The sequence below is a fragment of the Trichechus manatus genome, unplaced genomic scaffold, assembly GCF_000243295.1.
Source record: "Trichechus manatus latirostris isolate Lorelei unplaced genomic scaffold, TriManLat1.0 scaffold00147, whole genome shotgun sequence".
Taxonomy (NCBI): Eukaryota; Metazoa; Chordata; class Mammalia; order Sirenia; family Trichechidae; genus Trichechus; species Trichechus manatus.
In genome coordinates, this window is record NW_004444083.1 from 32,849 (window position 1) to 52,700 (window position 19,852).

General features: G+C 44.8%; 1 protein-coding gene across 1 annotated transcript in view; it reads right to left on the bottom strand.

Annotated features, from left to right (window-relative positions):
* Positions 1 to 19,298, bottom strand: part of SP110 (SP110 nuclear body protein) — a 31,021-nt gene extending 11,723 nt beyond the window's left edge. The window contains exons 1-6 of the mRNA XM_023740065.1: positions 17,921 to 19,298; positions 11,449 to 11,596; positions 8,570 to 8,738; positions 6,090 to 6,371; positions 5,260 to 5,340; positions 3,023 to 3,091 (exon numbers count right to left, since the gene is read on the bottom strand). Of these exons, the coding sequence (XP_023595833.1) occupies positions 3,023 to 3,091; positions 5,260 to 5,340; positions 6,090 to 6,371; positions 8,570 to 8,738; positions 11,449 to 11,595 (748 nt within the window). The 5' untranslated portion in view covers position 11,596; positions 17,921 to 19,298. The remainder of the gene's footprint in view (positions 1 to 3,022; positions 3,092 to 5,259; positions 5,341 to 6,089; positions 6,372 to 8,569; positions 8,739 to 11,448; positions 11,597 to 17,920) is intronic.
* Between the last annotated feature and the right edge of the window lie 554 nt (positions 19,299 to 19,852).

Here is a 19,852-nt window from a genome sequence, read left to right on the forward strand (position 1 = left end):
CTTCATTTAAACTCCAACAATAAACAAAAAAAAAAAAAAAAGAGAGAAGAAGAAGAGGAAGCGGAGGGGAAAGAAGGAAAGAGAGAAGGACAAGTGATTCAAAGAGGCACAATGTTAAATGCAAGGAGTAAGAGCAAGCAGAGGGCCTTACACAGAGACCAGGCCTGCAGCCCCTGACCAACAGGAGGAGGAGGCTTGGCCCACTGGAAATGAGAACCTGACCTGGCTTTGCTTGGATAAGAGTTTTCGCCGATTCCTAGGTTGAAGGACTTAGTTTATGTTAGGACTTGACTTAGGTTTGGTGCTCCTCCTTTAATCGTTTTGGGTCTTTATGTGGCCCTTCCAGGTCACTCCTTGTCATTGACCGGGAGCATGACAAGTGGGCACCTTGTTAAAATGGAGACCAGTGCAGGTGGGAAGACCTGAGAAGCAGCGGAAGGGAAGTGGAAGATAGAGAAGAGAGAGGACAGAACGTTCTGCAGCAGGTCAAGGCCCTGGTCTGCCTCTTGCTGGCTTACTCCTTTGGAGAATATTTCTCTGACAACTACTCACTGAACTTGAATCGATATCTTTTTTCCCACCAAATAAAAAATAGTAACCTCTTATAACTGCAAACATAGTTTTACAAGGTCAATATTTTTAATGTCAATTTTATGTCAATAATTTTAATTTTCCCTTTCTACCATTTTGGTGAGACAGGGTACATATGAGTCCTTATGAAGGGAAAATTATAGCATTTACTGAAGGAAAATAGCAAGCTCATGTCAACAGATAGGAAAGCAAAAAATATTACAGAAGCCAATTTTTCACAAATTTATATTTATATACATTTATTACAAATACTTGGAGTTAATAAAGGGATGTAGCCTTATAGATATTGCATCCTGTCACCTTCGAGTTGATTCTGACTCATAGTGACCCTATAGAATAGAGTAGAACTGCCGCATAGGATTTTCAAGGAGCAGCTGGTGGATTCGAACTGCCGATCTTTTGGTTAGCAGCCGTAGCTCAACATAGCTCTTAACCATTGCACCACCAGGGCTCCATAAATATTGCATAGAAGAGACTTTTAAAGGACTAAGTATAAGGCACAAAGAAGTGGTTCTCAACGATGGGCGATTTTGCTCCCCCCAGGGGACATTTGGCAATGCGTGGACATAGCACTGGTTGTCACAGCTGGGGAGTATTACTGGCTGCTAGTGAGTAGAGGACAAGGATGCTGCTAAACATTCTACAGATACGTGGGACAGTCCCCACACAAAATAGCATCCAGCCCAAAGCGTCCATAGTGCCAAGGTTGAGAAATCCTGGCATAAACTATACTGGAAAAGATAAACTGGTTTGACTATCTCAAAATGAAAACTTTCTCCACTACCAAAAGCTTCTCAACTTAGCTAAAAGACAAAAACAAAATGAGAGAAATTGTGATAAGCATAACAAAAGATTGACTTCCCTAACAGTTTTTTTAAAGTCCCATTTTAAAATGGGCAAATACAAACAGGTGATCCTCAAAAGGAAAAAATTCAAATAACAAATCTATTAAAAAACTTACCTTTAAAATATTAGTCAAAGTAGGCTAGGTAATACTACGTTAAATTATGACCTTCCCAAATCTCAGTGGTCTACTACAGGTGTTAGCAAATGATGGCTTGTAGGCCAAACTGGGTTCCTCACTTGTTTTTATAAATAAAGTTTTATTGGAACAAGCCAAGTTCATTTGTTTACGTGTTGTCTCTGGCTGCTTACATGCTACAACAGTAGAGGTGGGTAGTTACCACATAGTGTATTGCCCCCAAAACCTAAAATCTTTATTATCTGAATCTTTACAGAAAAAGATTACTGAGCCCTGGTTTAGAACAACAAAGGTTTACATCTCTCTCATGCTACTTGTTCATCACAAGTTAGATGAGTCTCAGTCCCCTGTCATCAACACTCATGGTTCCAGCCTGGCAGAGCAGCCTCTGTCTAGGACATTGTGGTCTCAGTTGCTGGTTGACATGGTCTCCTAAAGGGTTGGCCTGGAAGTGACCCTTTGCTTCTGTCATATTTTTTTGGCCACGTTCCACGGCCATTCCTGAGTCAACAGGACAGGGATGTGTAACCCTCAGTAGGGGAAAGGGGTGATAGGGCACTGGAATATTTGGTGAACAGTTTGGGAAATTTTACAATATGTGTTAATTCTCAATATATAGACTCTTTGGCCAAGCATTCACTTCTAGAAGTGAGCCATTAGGAAAAAAAAAAAACCCCAAGAACATGTCTGCCCTGAGGATTGGAGCCACTGGGCCTGCCCAGATCAGAGAGGAGCCTTCCAGACTCAGTGGAAGGGGAGACAAGGCCCATCAGCAGTGGTCACTCTACTGATGGAAACGAACAGTGGACATTGGGAAGTGGTCATGTGAATCCACGTGGCCACAGCAGAGGTGAACTGTACCCTGAGGATACGTTTACTTCTTCTGACCACTACCCTCAGACCCACGGGTCCTTGCTCTCTCTGTCCCTCTTGTCTCACCTCACCTTCTTTCTCTGCACATCTCCCTCCTTGTACTATTACTTTCTGCATTTCCCTCACCCTGTGCCCACTCCATGAGTAAGCCTCCTACACTGAGCCATTCTAGTGGCAGATTCTGGCATCAGCCTTACCCTTTGACTCAGGCATTTGGGCACATTTAGTCTTTGTCTTTTCGGCTCTTGTCATGACCTTTGACTAGCCAACTGAACTGCCCTTTAGTGACCTCCTCCCACAGTAGTGATCGCCCTTCTTACTTCTCCAGCCCCCACCCTATCAGGAAATACCAGAATCCAGGGAACTATCATCTCTTGAGTCATCTGCCCCCCAAAAGGTCACCTCCATGCTTCCCTAACTCTTTACACAGAGGCAAAACTTGTTGGATCATGTCACTTCACTGCTAGGCCCCTTCAATGGCTTCCCATGTATTTAGTATGAAATCCAACCCCCACACCGTGACCTACGAGGCCCTGCATGAGCTGTTTCTAGCCTCCACTTGTACCCTCATCTTACCTCTTGGGAAGCTTTTGTCCTCATGTCTCTTTTTTGGAGTTGATCGGCCACTTATTTTTCTTTTCTTTCCTTAAAAAGAAATTGATAAAGATAACGTTTTATATATACATAGATCTGCCAACCTTACATGTCAACGATTTTCAGTTGGTTTCAAACTCCAGTGGCTGGGAGGTTGTTAGTGACCTTAGGTAATGCCATTTCATGGAGAAAGAAGAAACTCTTGAGATGGCAGGGGAGAGAGGGGAGAGGGGAAATGGCAACAATTAGCTTAAATAGCTTATTTCTAGAAGCCCGGTTGAGAGCGCCATGGAAGCAGCTGAAGTGAGATGAGGATCAAGGGAAAGTTCCTTTTATGAGATGGGGGTGAGGGGGCTTGAGCATTGGCTGGGTGAAGATCCTTGTGAGAGGGAGATAGGGAGATGCTGAATATTCAGGATAGCGAAGGCATGATCACACTGAAAGGCGAGGTGGAAGGATTGCCTTAGAGAGGAGAGCCTGAAGAGGATGGGGGCAGATGCAGTTAGGGTTCACAAGGTTGGCAGCAGGAAGTGAGGGGATTACCATCTGTTTTAGTTATCTGTTGCTGCTATAACAGAAATACTACAAGTAGATGGCTTTAACAAAGAGAAATTTATTCTCTTACAGTCTAGAAGGCTGGAAGTCCAAATTCAGGGTGCCAGCTCCAGGGGGAAGCCTTTCTCTCTGTTGGCTCTAGGGGAAGGTCCTTATCATCAATCTTCCCTGGTCCAGGAGCTTCTCAGTGCAGGGACCCTGGGTCCAAAGGACTCACTATTCCCCTGGCTCTTGTTTCATGGTGGTATGAGGTCCCCCTGTCTCTCTGCTGGCTTCTCTCTTTTATATCTCAAAAGAGATTGACTTAAGACACAACTTAATCTTGTAGATTGAGTCCTACCTAATTAACATAACTCCCTCTAATCCTGCTTCTTTAACGTCATAGAGGTAGGATTTACAAAACATAGGAAAATCACATCAGATAACAAAATGGTGGACAATCATACAATACAGGGTCTCATGACCTAGTCATGTTGACAGATATTTTTGGGGGACTCAGTTCCAATCCATGATGCCATCTAATGCTTTTCTCTAAGAAGAAGGAGGCAAAATCATCTGTTGAGAAAAAGAGAATGTGTTTGAAAGGATCATTGCAGAAAGTAGGGACAAGCATGAGGCAGAATTATCATGCAGTATGGCGGGATCATTTGGGATGGAATCACAAAGACAGCACCTAGTAACATACAAATGCTATATATATGGTAATCAAAATCTTTTATAATGAAGATTTGGGGGTGGGGGGACAAGTGACACAATCTTAGAAGCTAATTCAGCTCCAGGAGACCTTTAAAAATGTTGTCTTTTCTAATTCTCATTATATTGATGCTTGTTAACTGCCGTAAAGTTCTATAAAGTCCCTATGAACACTGAATTAGCCGAATCAGCCTTGTTCAACCTCACCTGGGAATGTGTGCATTGGGCAACTCAAAATTTTAGCTGCTCTGCATATCGCCGTGAATGTCAGCAAAATCACTGCAAGTGTTGATTTGGGGGGTTACAAATAAATGTTAGCTAGTCGGTGAATTCACAAATACGAAATCCGTGAATAATGCAAACTGACCGCATTTCAATAGAATCCAAGCCATGTAAAAATAATAAGGTTGAAACTGAAAGCCCCCCCATAGTCAAGTAGGAGCAACGTATCAGGTAAGGGCCATGGATGGCACGTTGCACAAGTTACGTGTCAATTCAGAACAGGGTTTTTTGATCATTGGTTTGTTTTGCATTTTGATTGGATTTTTTGTACATTGTAGCCCTCAGCTGGTGCAAATGGTTAATGCACTTGGCTGCTAACTGAAAGGTTGGAGGTTCGAGACCACCCAAAACTGTCTTGAAAGAAGGGCCTGGAGATCTACTTCTGAAAAATAGCCACTGAAAACCCTATGGAGCAGTTTTACTCAGACATATGTGAGGTTGACATGATTTGGAATCAACTCCATGGTAACTGGTGGTTTGGACATCACAGTATCAAACTGGCTGTGGCAGAGTGTCCCTGATAATCCGTCTTACACTGGGTTGGTGAATCAGTTCCCCTCTTTGTTTCTTTCCCTTTTTATACTTGGTTCTCTTTCCCGGGTTCTTGCCACAAGCCTCTGGGTTGGCAAGTGTGAGCTCTTCCTTCAAAGTCACCTTCAGTGAGGTTAGGTCATTCCGATCAACATTACCTTGCACAGGGCCAGGCAGACGACTGGGCATCTCTTCTGAGTCTTTTTCATTTGTTTTGGATGTTAAGTTGTCATGGAACACTGAAGAGAGGAAGAAAAATAATTGCGGGTCACAGGGACTTGGGGCCAGAGAGAGAGTGAACATAAAATGTCCAGGGTAGAGGGAGCTCCAAGACCCAAGGGCAGAGGGTTGGTATGATCTAGGACTGCAGTTATGGGTGGGAATGTTGAAGTCCTACCCTCTGTACCTGTGAATGCGAACTTATTTGGGAATAGGTTCTTTGCAGATGTAATTAGTTAACATGAGGGCATACTGGAGTAGGGTGGTGCTTAAACCAACATGACTAGTGTCTTTATAAAAAGAGAAGAGACACAGAGACACAAACCGAGTGAAGATGGTCATGTGAAGACCGAACCAGAGATTTGAGTGATATATCTACACACCAAGGAACTCCTGTGGCTACCAGATGCTGGAAGAGACAAGGAAAGCTCTTCCTCTAGAGCCTTCAGAGAGAGCATCGCCCTGCAGACTCCCTGAATTTGGACTTCTCACATCCAGAACTGTGAGAGAACCAATTTCTGTTATTTTAAGCCACCCACTTTGTATTACTGGGTTACAGCAGCCCTGGGAAGCTCCTGCAGGTGGGAAGCAGCTGTTAGGGGTTCTGGCCTCACCTGGACCCCTGGAGTGAGCAGAATCCTTCTAGAAAGGGCTGTATATGGGTAGGTGGGTGCATGGAAAGGAGCAGACCAAGAAAAGGACAGGACCCTGGGTGCCTGGGCACTCTAGGTTGGGGAGACACAGGTGTTGGACATTGTCTTTCTCTCACCTGGAGTGACCCTTCCTTCCTGGATGAATTCAGGGAGAGCCACGGCAGGGCCAGAAGGGCTTAGCGGTTCACCCAGGATCTCACTGCTTTGCTGTGTGGATGCCTCAGGCTGGTGAACCCTTGGTGCACAAGGCGGACGGTTGGGCAGTGTGTGTAGGAGTGGCGGCCATGGCAGCAGGTCCTGGTGTGCAGGTTGGACATTGGAGCTCCCTTCTGCTGGGTCGGCTGGGGCTGGGGATAGGACTGGCATGGCTCTGCTCCACCCTCCGCAGGCATCGCCAACTGGGATTAGTGAATGAGCACATATCAGCACCCCGAACACTCAGAATTACGTATTTGGAGAATGGGAATTCTTCATACATGACTTTCAGTGGGGTGGGGGCATGGAGTCATTCCTTCTCCCTCCCCGAGTTACATAGAACTGGATTCCTCCCTGTCATTGGTCTGTCTGTGGCCCCTTTCTATTTTATTTATTTTATTTGGGTATTCAATTTATTATAACTGCACTTAGAAGCAAGGATAGTGAGACTTTGTCTCACATACTTCGGACATGTCATCAGGAAAGACCAGTCCCTGGAGAAGGACATCATGCTTGGTAAAGTAGAGGGTCAGCAAAAAAGAGGAAGACCTTCAATGAGATGGATTGGCATAGTGGCTGCAACAATGGGCTCAAGCATAACAATTGTGAAGATGATGCAGGACCGGGCAGTGTTTTGTTCTGTTTCCATAGGGTCACTATGAGTCAGAACCGACTCAATGGCACCTAACAACAGCAACATCATTGCACTGAACACCTGAATTAATGCCAAAGTGGTTTCATATATAAAGCTGAATTTGACTGTGTACCCAGGAATTAATTTTATTTTATTCTTTAACTTAGTTTTCATAGATAGAAATTAGATAATTACTGTACATGCAATCATTTTAATACAGGTCTCTTTTAATAAATAAACACATGACACTTCTCTGAAGTACCAGAACAGCTAAACCCACTACTGTGAAGGCAATTCCGACTAATAGTGACCCTACAGGACAAAGTAGAACTACCTCATAGGGTTTCTAGGGAATTCCTGGTGGATTCGAACTGCCAACCTTTTGGTTAGCAGCCAAACTCTTAACCACTTATGCAACCAGGGTTTCCTTCCCTGGGGTAAAGAGGATAAAATCCAAATTCTTTAGCATGGCACATTAGAACTTTTATATTCTGTTTCTGTTCATCTCTGCAGATTGTGGCTCCCTCCTTATACCCTATAATTGGCCACACCAAACTTCTCCCCTATCCCCAGTACCCTAGGCCCTTGGTTTTCTGCATGATGTTCCCCTGCAAAGCCAATGCCGGGTTTCTCTTATGATTCTCTCCATCATTTATTCAAGAGGGAAAGTTGTCCCAACTAGCAAGCAGAAAAGGGAACGTAAAGTCAGATTTGAGCAAACGACCCAACAGAACAATCTATCACAGAGTTGCAGACGTAGGAAGATACTTGAGTTCAGCCAGGCCATGGACACATCCAGTTCGTGGGTCCCTCTGGCTCACAGACCTGCTTAGCACAGCCTTTAGGTCCAAGTTTCTCCTGTCACTGCCCCAATGCTGCCAGGAGAACAAGGCCACTTTCTCTTCCACCTGCTTGGAGGCTGACTTTTTCTCTTTTGCTGCCCCTTTAGCTCAAGGAATGGTGACGTGTCACTGAACAGATGAAGCGTTATCAACATGGTGACTCCACTAAGGAAAATGTCACCATCCATTGATTTCTGGTGGTCCTTCCCCTGTTGTTCTCAGATAAGTGAATCATGAGTTTTGGCCAAAGTGTTTTTCTTCAAACGTAAAATAATTTCTTTCTTGCCCTTGCTTCTTTCTTCCCAGCTCTGCCATTACGCTTTTTTCTACTCCCTTATTTATCTAGCTCTTTCTTGATGGACTCACTGCACTTCACGCTCTATTTCTTTCTCATGCCCTCTTTTCTGTCTCTATGTCCCTTCTCTTCCTCTTCAGCTTCCTGTCTTCCCCGCTTCAGCTTTACAATCTGGCTTCCAGCTTGTCCTTGTTTCGGAGAGTGGTCAAAACCTTGGGCTCTGGCATTGGGAGACCTGATCATGATTCCTGGCTCCGCCTCCTAGCAGGCAAGTAACTCTGGGGAAGTTACTCTGGGCTTTAATTTCCTTATCTGTAAAACGGGGATAGTGACGACTTTATAGGATTCTTTAAAAGATGACACATGATAACCATCTGCAGTGCCTGGGATAATGTGTGGCACATAGTAAGCACTCAAAGAAACGATACTTAGTATTATTCATCCCCATCCATGTCGTTATCAGGGGCTGCACCTCCTGCCGTGACCCTGAGAGAGTATGGCCCATAACTTCCCAAAGAGAGCTGGAAACTGAAGTGCATATTCCACCAAGCTGAAAACAAACCAAACTTTTCACATAGCAATTTCTTGCATGCTTCTACAGCCCCGAAAGTATTCAAGAAACCTCATTACCCCTTCTGAAGCTCCTGAGAATAGTCATTAGATTGGGGTATTCGCGCAGGTTAATTGGGCTGAACAACACCACCAGAAACGACAGGTCAAACGTTCTCTCCAGTTTGGTGAGGATGTTGTGCACCACTCTGGATACAGGGACCAAGTTCTGACAGGCTTCCAGAGATTCCTTAAGAAATGGAATGAAGGATTATTGTAAACAGTTGCAAAATTGAATGGAGGGGAATTATACATTTATGGTTTTCTAAGTCGTCAGAAAGCTATTTCACTCTCTTAAGAAGGAACATTTAACATTTAAAAAAAAAAAAGAGTAGCTCCTGAGGCTGCTTATGTACAACCAAACAGCTCCTGGGATTTGGTTCCCTGGTTTGGAGGTTTAGGGTCATCCCAGTTAATTGGTCTAATAACATGTTTAAGGCTTCTGTTCTACCTCCAAGTTCACTGTGTAGCGCCTAGGGTCTTAAAAGCTTGCTAGTGGCCATCCGAGGCACAACAATTGGTCTCTATTTGCCTGAAGCAACTGAGGAAGAAGGAGAGTCAGGAGGAGGAGGAGGATATAGAATGTGTGACTAATTGCCTCCATGAACAACTGCGTCCTTTGCCATCATACCAGAAGAACTGGATGGTGCCCGGCTACCACTACTGAACCTTCTGATCAAAGATTTTATAGAAGAATCCTAATCAAAAGGGGGAAAATGCAGAACATAATTTCAAATTCTAATAGACTCCAGACTTTATGGAACCGTGGAAGTCAGATGAAACTCTTGTCCTGAAAAAATCTTTAAGTCTTAAACCAAAAATATCCCCTGAAGTCTTCTTAAGACAAATAACAGTTTAGCTTAACTAGTAAAAAGAAAATCTGCCTTGAACATTATACTATTTTAAGAACTATCTGTATGGGATCAAACTGACAACAGCAACTCGAAAGATTAGATAGGAACCTTAGGGGCAGTGAGTTTATGCTAATGGGGGAGAAACAACTCAGAAAAGGAGGGCGAGAATGGTTGCACAGCCTGAAGAATGTAATCACTGTCAATGAATTGTACATGTAGAAATTGTTGAATTGGTGTATGTGTATATTCTCAAGAATAACAAAAACAAAATAAAAAAATAAGTAAAAACAAAAAATATAGACAAATTCTCAAAGGTCACAGGTCTACATATTTACTTTTGGAGATTCTCATATATTTGGGTGGCTAGTCTCTCAGGAATAAACAATTCAGCCTTCTTGAAAAGTAAGTCTGTTTTGTGAACCTTATTTTCAGGAACATTTGAGGAACGAGAGAAATTTTAAGGAAGGAAAGTGGTGTCAAAGTAAGCTAACCAGTTGCCATTGAGTCGACTCCAGCTCATGGTGACCCCATGTGTGTCAGAGTAGAACTGTGCTCCATGTGGTTTTTTAATGGCTGATTTTTTGGAAGTAGATCACCAGGACTTTCTTCTGAGGTACCTCTGGGTCAACTTGAACCTGCAAGGTTTCAATTAGCAGCCAAATGTGCTAACTGTTTGCACCACCCAGGGACATTCAAAGTAAGCTACTATATAATTATTTCTTTAAGGCTTTGGTCAGGATGCTTCAGCAATGGAAGTAACAGTTGGTTACAAGCGGCAATTCTGTTGATTGCTCCTTAGCCTCTGTTCTCTCTTGGACTTGGGTTGGCCTGAATGAGTTCCAGTCACAGGTACACCATCAGGAAACCTCTTGCTGAGAACATGGCCAAAATGAAAAGCAAGGCAGGTGAGAATTGATTGAAAAATATTTACTGACACCTACTAGGCTCAGTGAGCTAGTCCTTGGGTACACTGCAGTGGTAAGATCAACATGGTGCTGCCCACATGGGGCACTGTCAGCTGAGAAGATGGGCATTAAACAGCAAACACAAATAACTACCCAACTACTAATTGTGAGAAGTGTTGTAGAGGGAAAGCATAGATTCTGTGAGAGAGAAAACCAGGGGGTCTTAATGAGATGGATAGGTCAAGGAGGTCCCTTGGAGGAGTGGCGTTTGACCTGAAAAGGGAGTTGGAGCTAACCAGGCTGTCATGGATTGAATTATGTCCCCCCAGAAAATGTGTGTATCAGTTTGGCTGCGCCATGATTCCCAGGATTGTGTGATTTTCCTGTATGTTGTAAATCTTGCCTCTATGATGTTAATGAGGGAGGATGGGCGGCAATTGTGTTAGTGAGGCAGGATTTAATCTACAAGATATTGTGTCCTGAGGCAACCTCTTGAGATATAAAAGAGAGAAGTGAGCAGAGAAACATGGGGACCTCATACCACCAAGAAAGCAGTGCCAAGAGCAGAGCGCATCCTTTGGACCTGGGGTCCCTACGTGGAGAAGCTCCTAGTCCAGGAGAACACCAATGAGAAGGCTGACAGAGAGAGAAAGCCTTCCCCTGGAGCTGACGCCCTGAATTTGGACTTTCAGCATACCTTGCTGTGAAGAAACAAATTTCTCTTTGTTAAAGCCATCCACTTGTGGTATTTATGTTATAGCAGCACTAGATGACTAAGACACAGGCTAAGGTTAGATCCTTCAATCAGTGCTAGCACTTCCCTGGGCCTGGGGCTCAGGAAATGCTTTAAAACCCCACAATTATATGGACAGAGTGTCATTTTGGTCCACAGAACCATACCTCCCAGCACCCGCCTTGTCTTACATCAGAATTGACTATGGCTGACAAACTCTTCAGTCGGGAATTGGGAGTTGGGATGGACCCTCTGACACTGTCTCTCCCAGCCATCCCCATCTTCTGTGATGATGAACGTGCCGGGGTTGGGCCTTCCAAAGTCCAGAAGCCCTGGTGGTTTGTGATTGGAGATCTTGATATTGGGGCATACTTGATGAGGGCTGGGGAAGTGGTCAACATCACTCACCTCGTACATTTTCTCAGTGATGAAGTACTTGTCTCGGAGGCCTTCGAAGAAGGGAAATGGCTTGTGTATGGCATAGGCAATCTCCAGCTTCTGGTATATGAAGTGCTGACGAAGGGTCTCTTCCAAGGCCCTGGTCACGGTGAACATCCTGTGGAAAGAGGCACAATGTGGAAAGAGGAACAAAGACTCCGAAGAGCTTGGGAGCTGCTCTCTGCATTAAATGGGCATCTAAAGAGAGGCATGCTGGTCCCAAATGCATCCCTTAGCAGTCCCCAAAGTAGTGTCTGCCTAAAAGACTCGTGGATGTAGGAAACAATGACAACTCTGAACAACTATGGTTCTGACAGTGACCTACAAGATGACTGCAAAATTCCAAAGGGCTGCTGGTAAACATAAGGAAAATATTAAAATTTTGTTGTTGTTAATTGCTGTCAATTTGGCTCCAACTCACAGTGACCCCGTGTACAACGGAACAAAACATTGCTCAGTCTTGCACCATCTTCACAATTGTTGGCATGTTTAGCTCAGCTGGACAATATTCTGTTCTGTTCCACAACGTTTTCATTAGTGAATTTTCAGAAATACATCACCAGGCCTTCCTTCCTAGTCTGTCTTAATCAGGAAGCTCTGGTGAAACCGATCCACCATGGGTGACCCTGCTGGTATTTGAAAGATAGTTGGCAGAAATTCCAGCATCACAGCAACACGCAAGCCACCGCAGTATAACTGACAAACAGGTGGTGGGATATTAAAAATAGCTAATATTTATTGAGCGCTTCCGGCATGCCAGGCTTTGTTCTAAGGGTTTCACATGCATTAACTTATTTGATCTACAAAAAACCCTTGAGAGATGGTCACTATTATCACACCCACTTTATTGTTGGGGAAATGGAGACATAGATTTAATAACTTGTCCAGTGTTGCACAACTTGGAAGTGGTAGAATTGGGAACAAATTCCAACTTTCTGGTTCTGGGCTTATATTCACAAGTATATGCAGTATGGACACATTGAGCTGGACTCGCCGCATCTCCTTGGACTACAATATAAAGAATACAGTAACAATGCTTATGAAATAGACACTGCCTAAAAAAGGTTAGAAAGACAGAACCCTGGTCATATCTAGACACTTTAATAAACCACCTGCGATCTTTGACACACAATTAAGCAAACATAAATAAAACCATAAACGACGTGGCCAACAGGTTAGTAAAGGAAACATAACTGGTTTATATTCTGTATCAGTTTCGCATCCCAAAACAGACCGTGTGCCTCTTCCCATGCTCGTGCAGCATGCATGCAAACTGACAATTAATAGGTTACAAGAAGATATCAGGAAGTTTTAATAGGCATAAAATTCATCGCTGATGTTCTCTGACAAACGCCTAAGAAAAGGCAAGGACGAACAAAAAATTCAACCACTTAGAGATTTTTACAAAACAAAACAGACATGGATCCCATTTCTACAAATGCATTTTGTGTCAAATAGAAAATTAAAACTGGAATTAATGACTAATTACAGAGATAGGATCCCAGCAACAGATTGAGCAACCCTGTCTCTCTCCCCTCATTCTCAAAGTCTTAACGTTTAACAATAAATATATCTATATATATATACAGTAAAAAAAAAATAATCCACAACAGTACCGGAAAACAAGACAAGATGCCATCAGAGATTTACAAATTGTGAGAAACTCCTGGAAGATAGAGAACAGATGGGAGAGAAATGTACCATCTACAATACGCCCGGGGGGAAGATACTGCAGAGGTAAGCGCAGAGCCAAAGGAACTCTGAGCTCAGAATGAACGCATGCTAAGAGGAAGGGGCCTGGGGTTAAGTTTAGGATGGTTAATTATACAACAGCATTTAAAGCAGGACATCCGCCAGGTTCTTTATGCTTCACCTGTTCATACCCAATAGCGGAGGCAGTGATACTTGGCCCCAGCATAAAAGCTGAGAATACTTCAAGTCATCTCCCTGCCTGAGCGAGCCTCGTGGTGGGGGTGTAGGGTTCTAAGAAAAAGTATTGCAGAGATTCCTCATAAAGTTAAGCATAAGATTACCATTCTGTTGCCGTCGACTGTTTTCAGACTCATAGTGACCCTACAGACAGAGTAGAATTGCCCCACAGAGTTTCTAAGGAGCAGCTGGTAGATTAGAACTGCCGACCTTTTGGTTAGCAGCCGAGCTCTCCAACACTGTGCCACCAGGGCTCCAAAATGACCATGTGATCCAACAATTCCACTCCCAAGAGAAAGGAAAGCAGGGACTCAAACACATACTTGTACAACAGTGTTCACTGCAGCCTTATTCATGATAGCCAAAAGGTGGCAGCGACCCAAGCGTCCATTAACACAGGAACGGCTGAGCAAAACGTGGTCTACATATACAATGGAATATTATTCAGCTATAAAAAGGAATAAACTTCTGATACATTCTACGGTGTGGATGAACCTTGAAAACATTCTGCTGAGTGAAATCAGCCAGACACAAAAAGACAAACACTGTATGATCCCGCTTACATGAAATCTCTAGAAAAGGCAAATGCATAGCAACAGAGCACAGATTAGTGGTTACCAGCGCCTGGGAGGAGCGGGGAAAGGGGAGTCACTCCTAAAAGGCACAGAGTTACTGTTTGGGGTGATGAAAACTTTAGTAAATAAATAGTGACGATGGTGGCATAACATCGTGAATGTAATTAATACGATTGAACTGTGCACTCAGAAAATGGTTAAATGGGGAATTCGGTGTTACCTATATTTTTCCACACTTAAAAAAAAACCAGAACAAAAAAAAAGCAGAAAAAAGGGAGGCAGAACTTGAGGAAATGCAGATCTCTCAAACAGACACAAGAGGTTGTACAAAGGACTGGGACATGTGCTCTGATGCCCACCCGCCACCTCCTGCCCTGGAGGAAAGCCATCGGGTGGTGCCATCTTCATTTCGGTGGTTGCAGAGGGGCCGCAGCTGCCAGAATGTTCCAAGTCCCCACACCCTAAAGCAGAGGTCCATAGAGTTCAAGGTATTCATGAACCAGGATATTTTCTTAATTTCACTAGCCTCAAACTAAAATGGCGTAGTTCTTTCAATTATGAATGTAGGCAACAAACCACAGAAATATCAGCAGTACTAGTGACTTTGTTACCGTTAAGGCACAGATATTTTCATAGCACATTGCAGATATTGCAGGTACCTTGTAATTGCATTGATGTTCATCACCACTTCGAAATTCCAGTAGTTATTAGACCCATCGCTACATCTTGTTTGATGTGTTGATCAAGAAGTATATTTTAATATTTTGATAACTGTATCTCAATATAATTGTTTTCCTTTGTAACCCTATGTATTTTGATTATGCATTTAAAAGCATTTTTTTTCTGAGAAGGGATCCATAGCCTTCACTAGACTGTGGAGAGCGTGCATGACACAAAAAAGGTTAAGAAGCCCCATCTTAAGTGAAGCACGAGAGTGGGACCAGCCCGTTTGTCCTTGGAACCCTAAGCCGATGCTTGTATTCAGGAGGAGGGCCTTTTGGGAAAGCAGACTTAGGCCACTCCTCCCAACCCATGCCAGCCTTCTACGCTAATCCGCCCAGGCTCCTCTCACAAGCATGAATGTAGAGCAAGGATCTGCAAGACACTGGAGAAGCAGCACCACAGAGGAAGGAGGACCAGGAGCTTCAAGCACAGCAAAATGCCTTCATGGGAAGATGGGAAAACCCCTTCATGGACACCCTAGGAACTGGAGGGAGAACCTCCTCCTTTCGACACGTCCAGGGGTATACCACATGTACTCCGAAGGAAAGCCGACTCTAACTTCACCTGGAAGAGACTTTGTGTGATAGTAGCAAGAACATGCTTTAAGAAGAAGAGCAATGAGAATGTATAGGACTCCTCGGGGGCTTGCAAAGGTTCTGAAAGCCCTGGTGGGAAAGGTCATGTCCAGAACAGATCCTTGAATTATTGTTGTTAAATTGGTTTAAATTGTGGCTGCAGCCTGGTGAAGCCTGGCAACCCTTTGGTTGTAGATTCTAAAGTTCCTCTGGAAGAATACATTTTCTATTTAAGAAATGAAGAATTAGAAAAAGAAGGATAATGAAGAAGGCTTTGCCCTAACATATCCTAAAAGGTATTAGTTGCTGTCAAGTGGATTCTGACTCACGGCGGCCCCATGCGTGTTGGATTAGAACTGTGCTCCACAGTTTTCAATGGTTGATTTTTTGGAAGTAGATCACCAGGACTTTCTTCCAAGTCACCTCTAGATGAACTGGAACTGGCAACCTTACAGTTAGCAGTGAGCGCATTAACTGTTTGCACCACCCAGGGACTCCAAACAGTATTATAAAGCTACAGTAATTAAACAACACAGTTCTAACTTACCAACAGGGAGATATGAATAGACATGAGTAGAAAACAGACACACATTTAATACGTGTGTGTGTCTCTATGTAAATATACATATAAACACAAAATTTGTGCATGATAAAGGAGAAATCTCAGATCAGAAGAGAAAGAATTGTTCAGCAGTGATGTTGGGATCCTTGGCTATAATGTGGGGGGAAAGTCACGCGAGATCCTGACCTCATTCTATAAACAACAATAAATTCCAGCTAGATTAAAGTTCCATACGTAGAAAGATCAGGAGAACATTTATATCATCACTGGGACTTTCTAAATATGACACCATAAGCAGATATGATGGGAAGAAAAGATTGATAGATTTTACTACACAAAATTTCTGAATATAGGAGGGAAAACGCCGAAAACAGCTATCTGCAGCATTCATAATAATACTGATAATAATAACAGCTAATACTTATTGCAAGCTCACCCCATGCCTGCCCGCTCGCTAAGTACGTCACATGCTGCCTTGCTTGAAATGTTGTTGTTGTTAGCTGCCACTGAGTCCGCCCCGACTCAGGGTGACCCCATGAGCAACAGAAAAAACGCTGCCCAGTCCTGCGTCATTCCCATGATCAGTTGCAAATCGAACAGTTGTGATCCATATGGTTTTCATTGGCTGATTTCAGAAGTAAGTTGCCAGGCCTTTCTTGCTAGTTCGTCTCAGACTGGAAGCTCCGCTGAAACCTGTTCAGCATCCTAGCATCATGCTAGCCTCCACTGACAGATGAGTGGGGGCTGCTCACGAGGTGCACTGGCTGGCACTCCACCAGGCTCAACCACATGGAATTCAAGAACACTACCACTGAACCACCACGGCCCCACTCACTTGAAATAGGCACTATTATAATTCCCAAGGATGAAACCGAGGCACAGACAGGTGAAGTAACTTGCCCAAGGTGTTCAGTGGCAAAACAGGGTTTGTCTGACTCTACAGACCTATTTCTCACTAGTGCCCAATGCTGCATCTCATATATGACAATGTTCAGATCTTTCTTATGTAAAGAACTCTTACAAATCAATAAGAAAAACACAAATAACCACGCAGAAAAAAGGCAAAAGATATAATCAGACTATTAATAAACAAATAAGTCACGTGCAAAATAAACACACGAAAAGCATGTTAACTCACCAGTAGTCAGAAAAGTGGGAAAGCAATTTGACAACACATTTGCCTATCAAACTAGCCAAGACAGAAAATTATAACAATAACCTTAGACACTGTTGATGTACATGCAAACAGGTCTCAGTGTTCTGTAGGTTGATTTAGTAATCTGTGTCAAATGCACTAAAATATGTGTCCCCTGGTAGCCCAATATCCACTTCTAGAAATTTATTTCAAGGAAATAATTATGAATGTGCTTAAAGAAAATATACAACAATTTCACGACACACCAGAGAAGAAATTAAACGTACCCTCCTTGTTTTCTCGTTTCCACCCAATTCCCACCACCTCCAACCAGGAGCACATTGACTCAGGAATGAGCTGCCCCTGGGGGCAAAAAACAAAAACAAAAACAAAGGCCAAGGGGGAAGGGAAAACCAGGGTCCAACCCCAAGAAAAAGCCAAGAATTGGGAAGGAAGGCCGCCTCCCCCCGGCCGGGTAAGGGGCCCTCAAGCCCCAAGCAACCCAAGGGAACGAAGAAAAACGCCCCAAAAGAGTTTCCGGGCCGAAAACCGGAAAGGAACAAAACCTTGCCGCAACAAGGCCCCCGGCCTCCCCCCAAAACAAAACCCGTGCCAACGAAACAAAACCAAAACCAACCCAAAAGAAAAAAGAAAAACCCCCAAACAGGGTTCCAAAGAAACGCCGGGGGAATCAAAACGCCGAACCTATGGTTAGTAGCGGAGCTCTTAACCACCACGCCACCAGGGTTCCGCTTTCCCCCAGCTCCTCCTCTGAGAGACGCCCCAGAGCCCACACGCCCCCTCTCCCCCTCTAGAAAAAACACTGTTACACAGAGACCCCCGCGGTCCACAGAGCACACCCCCCCCACAACAGCCCACAAAAAAAAAACTGAGAGGCCCAGTCACCGGGAACGAAGACGAACGCAACAGGGACGAAACCCACCTGAATGGAGGTGGCCGCCGGCTCCTGCCCCTCGGGGCTCCGGGCTGGTCTGGGGATCACCCCTGACAGGTGGGAGAACTCAGGGAGAAGCCAGGGGACGGAGCAGGAAGTTTGTGCTATAACAGGCAGCCAGGAGCGAGGCTCCCAGTAAATAAAGTGAAAGTGTTCAGAGCAGCTAGAACAGGAAGCTGAAAGCAGGACTGTGGCTCCTCCTCTGTGGCTCCTGAGGCTCCCAGTGCCTGGGGAGAGCTGGGGACACGGGGCGGGGGGCTGCCAATCGCGACCAGCTTAAGGAGGAGGAGGCACAGTGGTGCAGCCCCCAGGCTCACGGGAGCTGGGATTACCCCATCTGACTGCGTCCCCGCCCACCTGTATTTCCCCATGGCGAATCTTCATCCTGCACTTTCTGGGGTGATGGAAATGTTCTGAAGCTGGATTGTGGTGATAGTCACACACGGGAATAAATTTACTAGAAATAACTGAATTTTAAACACACATACAAACCCAAACGGGATGTGAGGTGACTCAAAAATACTTACAGTTTGTCAGGATAAAATTATTACATGAGAAAATGGAAATAAAAGGGAAAGGAAGACTGAATATCCACAGAAATCCTGCAGAGAGGTAGGCAGACCTCTAAGCAGAAAAGCGGGTGGGGACCAGGCAGGCAGCTGGGAGCCAGGGAGTGTTCAGGAGCCGGATCCAAGGCAGACCCGGGGCCCGGAGAGAACTCTAGACCAGACACAAGACAGGAGTCAGCAACTCAAGACGAAGCAGGAAACCCTCCTTCCACATGCCCCCTTTAAGGATTTTGGTGGTAAAAATGGTTAACACGCTCGACTGCTAACTGAAAGGTTGGAGGTTCAAGTCCACCCCCAGGTGCCTCAGAAGAAAGTCCTGGTGATCTACTTCCCAAAACCCAGCCATTGAAAACCCTACGGAGCAGCTCTACTCTGACACCTGGGGTCACCAGGAGTCGGAATCAACTCTATGGCAGCTGGGCTTTTAATGTGCATTGGCGTGGTAGGGTGTATGAGCACTCCTAAAATACAGAAACTTGTTTAACTTTGTTTAAATCAAAAGCCTTTGACCCATGGGTTCCCCTCCCAGGGCACCCACAAAGCCCTCAGAGGAAAGATCAGAAATGCGGTTCTAGGGTTAAAGCAGCCCTGAGACCAGGCAAACCTGCATGGGAGAGAGACCTTCTACGCCTCCCGTGGAGGCACGACCACAGCGCCTCACACCCGAGTGTAGGACACAGCAATGGAGCCTGCCCCAGCAGGTCATGGACGTGGGGGATGCCGGGGCTTGGAAGCCACAGGCAAGTCACCAGTGATGGAGGAAGGCAGAGGACAGAGGTAAGGACGGCAGCAGAGCAGACAGTGCCTGGGGCTTCAGCGCTCCTTTCTGTACAGCACTGCAGAATGCAAAGGATTTCTCACAAACTCCCAGGAGGGCCCCTTCAGCACAGTCTTACCAACAGTCAGCTGAGAAACACCCAAGACCTGTGCTTATAAGCAAGAGAAGTTGGCACATTTATGCAGTGCCCAGCTCAGCACAGCCTGGATCACCGTGCTGCCTTGGGGCGGAGAGGAATGAGGCTGGCCCACAGCTGGCAGGTGCACTACGTGGTGGTAGACCTTGTTACTGGGCCACCATGAACCATGGAGGCTTGGGCAGAGGAGAGCCTCGCCCAAGAGAGGCTCAGTTTACTGCCCTGTCTGCCCCGCAAATGACAGGTCAGGGCAGGAGAGACAGTAAGAGAGAGAGAGAGAGATTCACCTGTGTGAGCATACGGTAGCACAGGGCCCTGCGCTGGCAAAGATGTCCTCATCCTTGTCCTGGGACATCTTCCCACCAGATTGCTGCTCCCTCCTTTCTGGGGAAAAGCAAGAGTAAAGCAGGCAGAGGGATAGAAACATCTTACCCTCT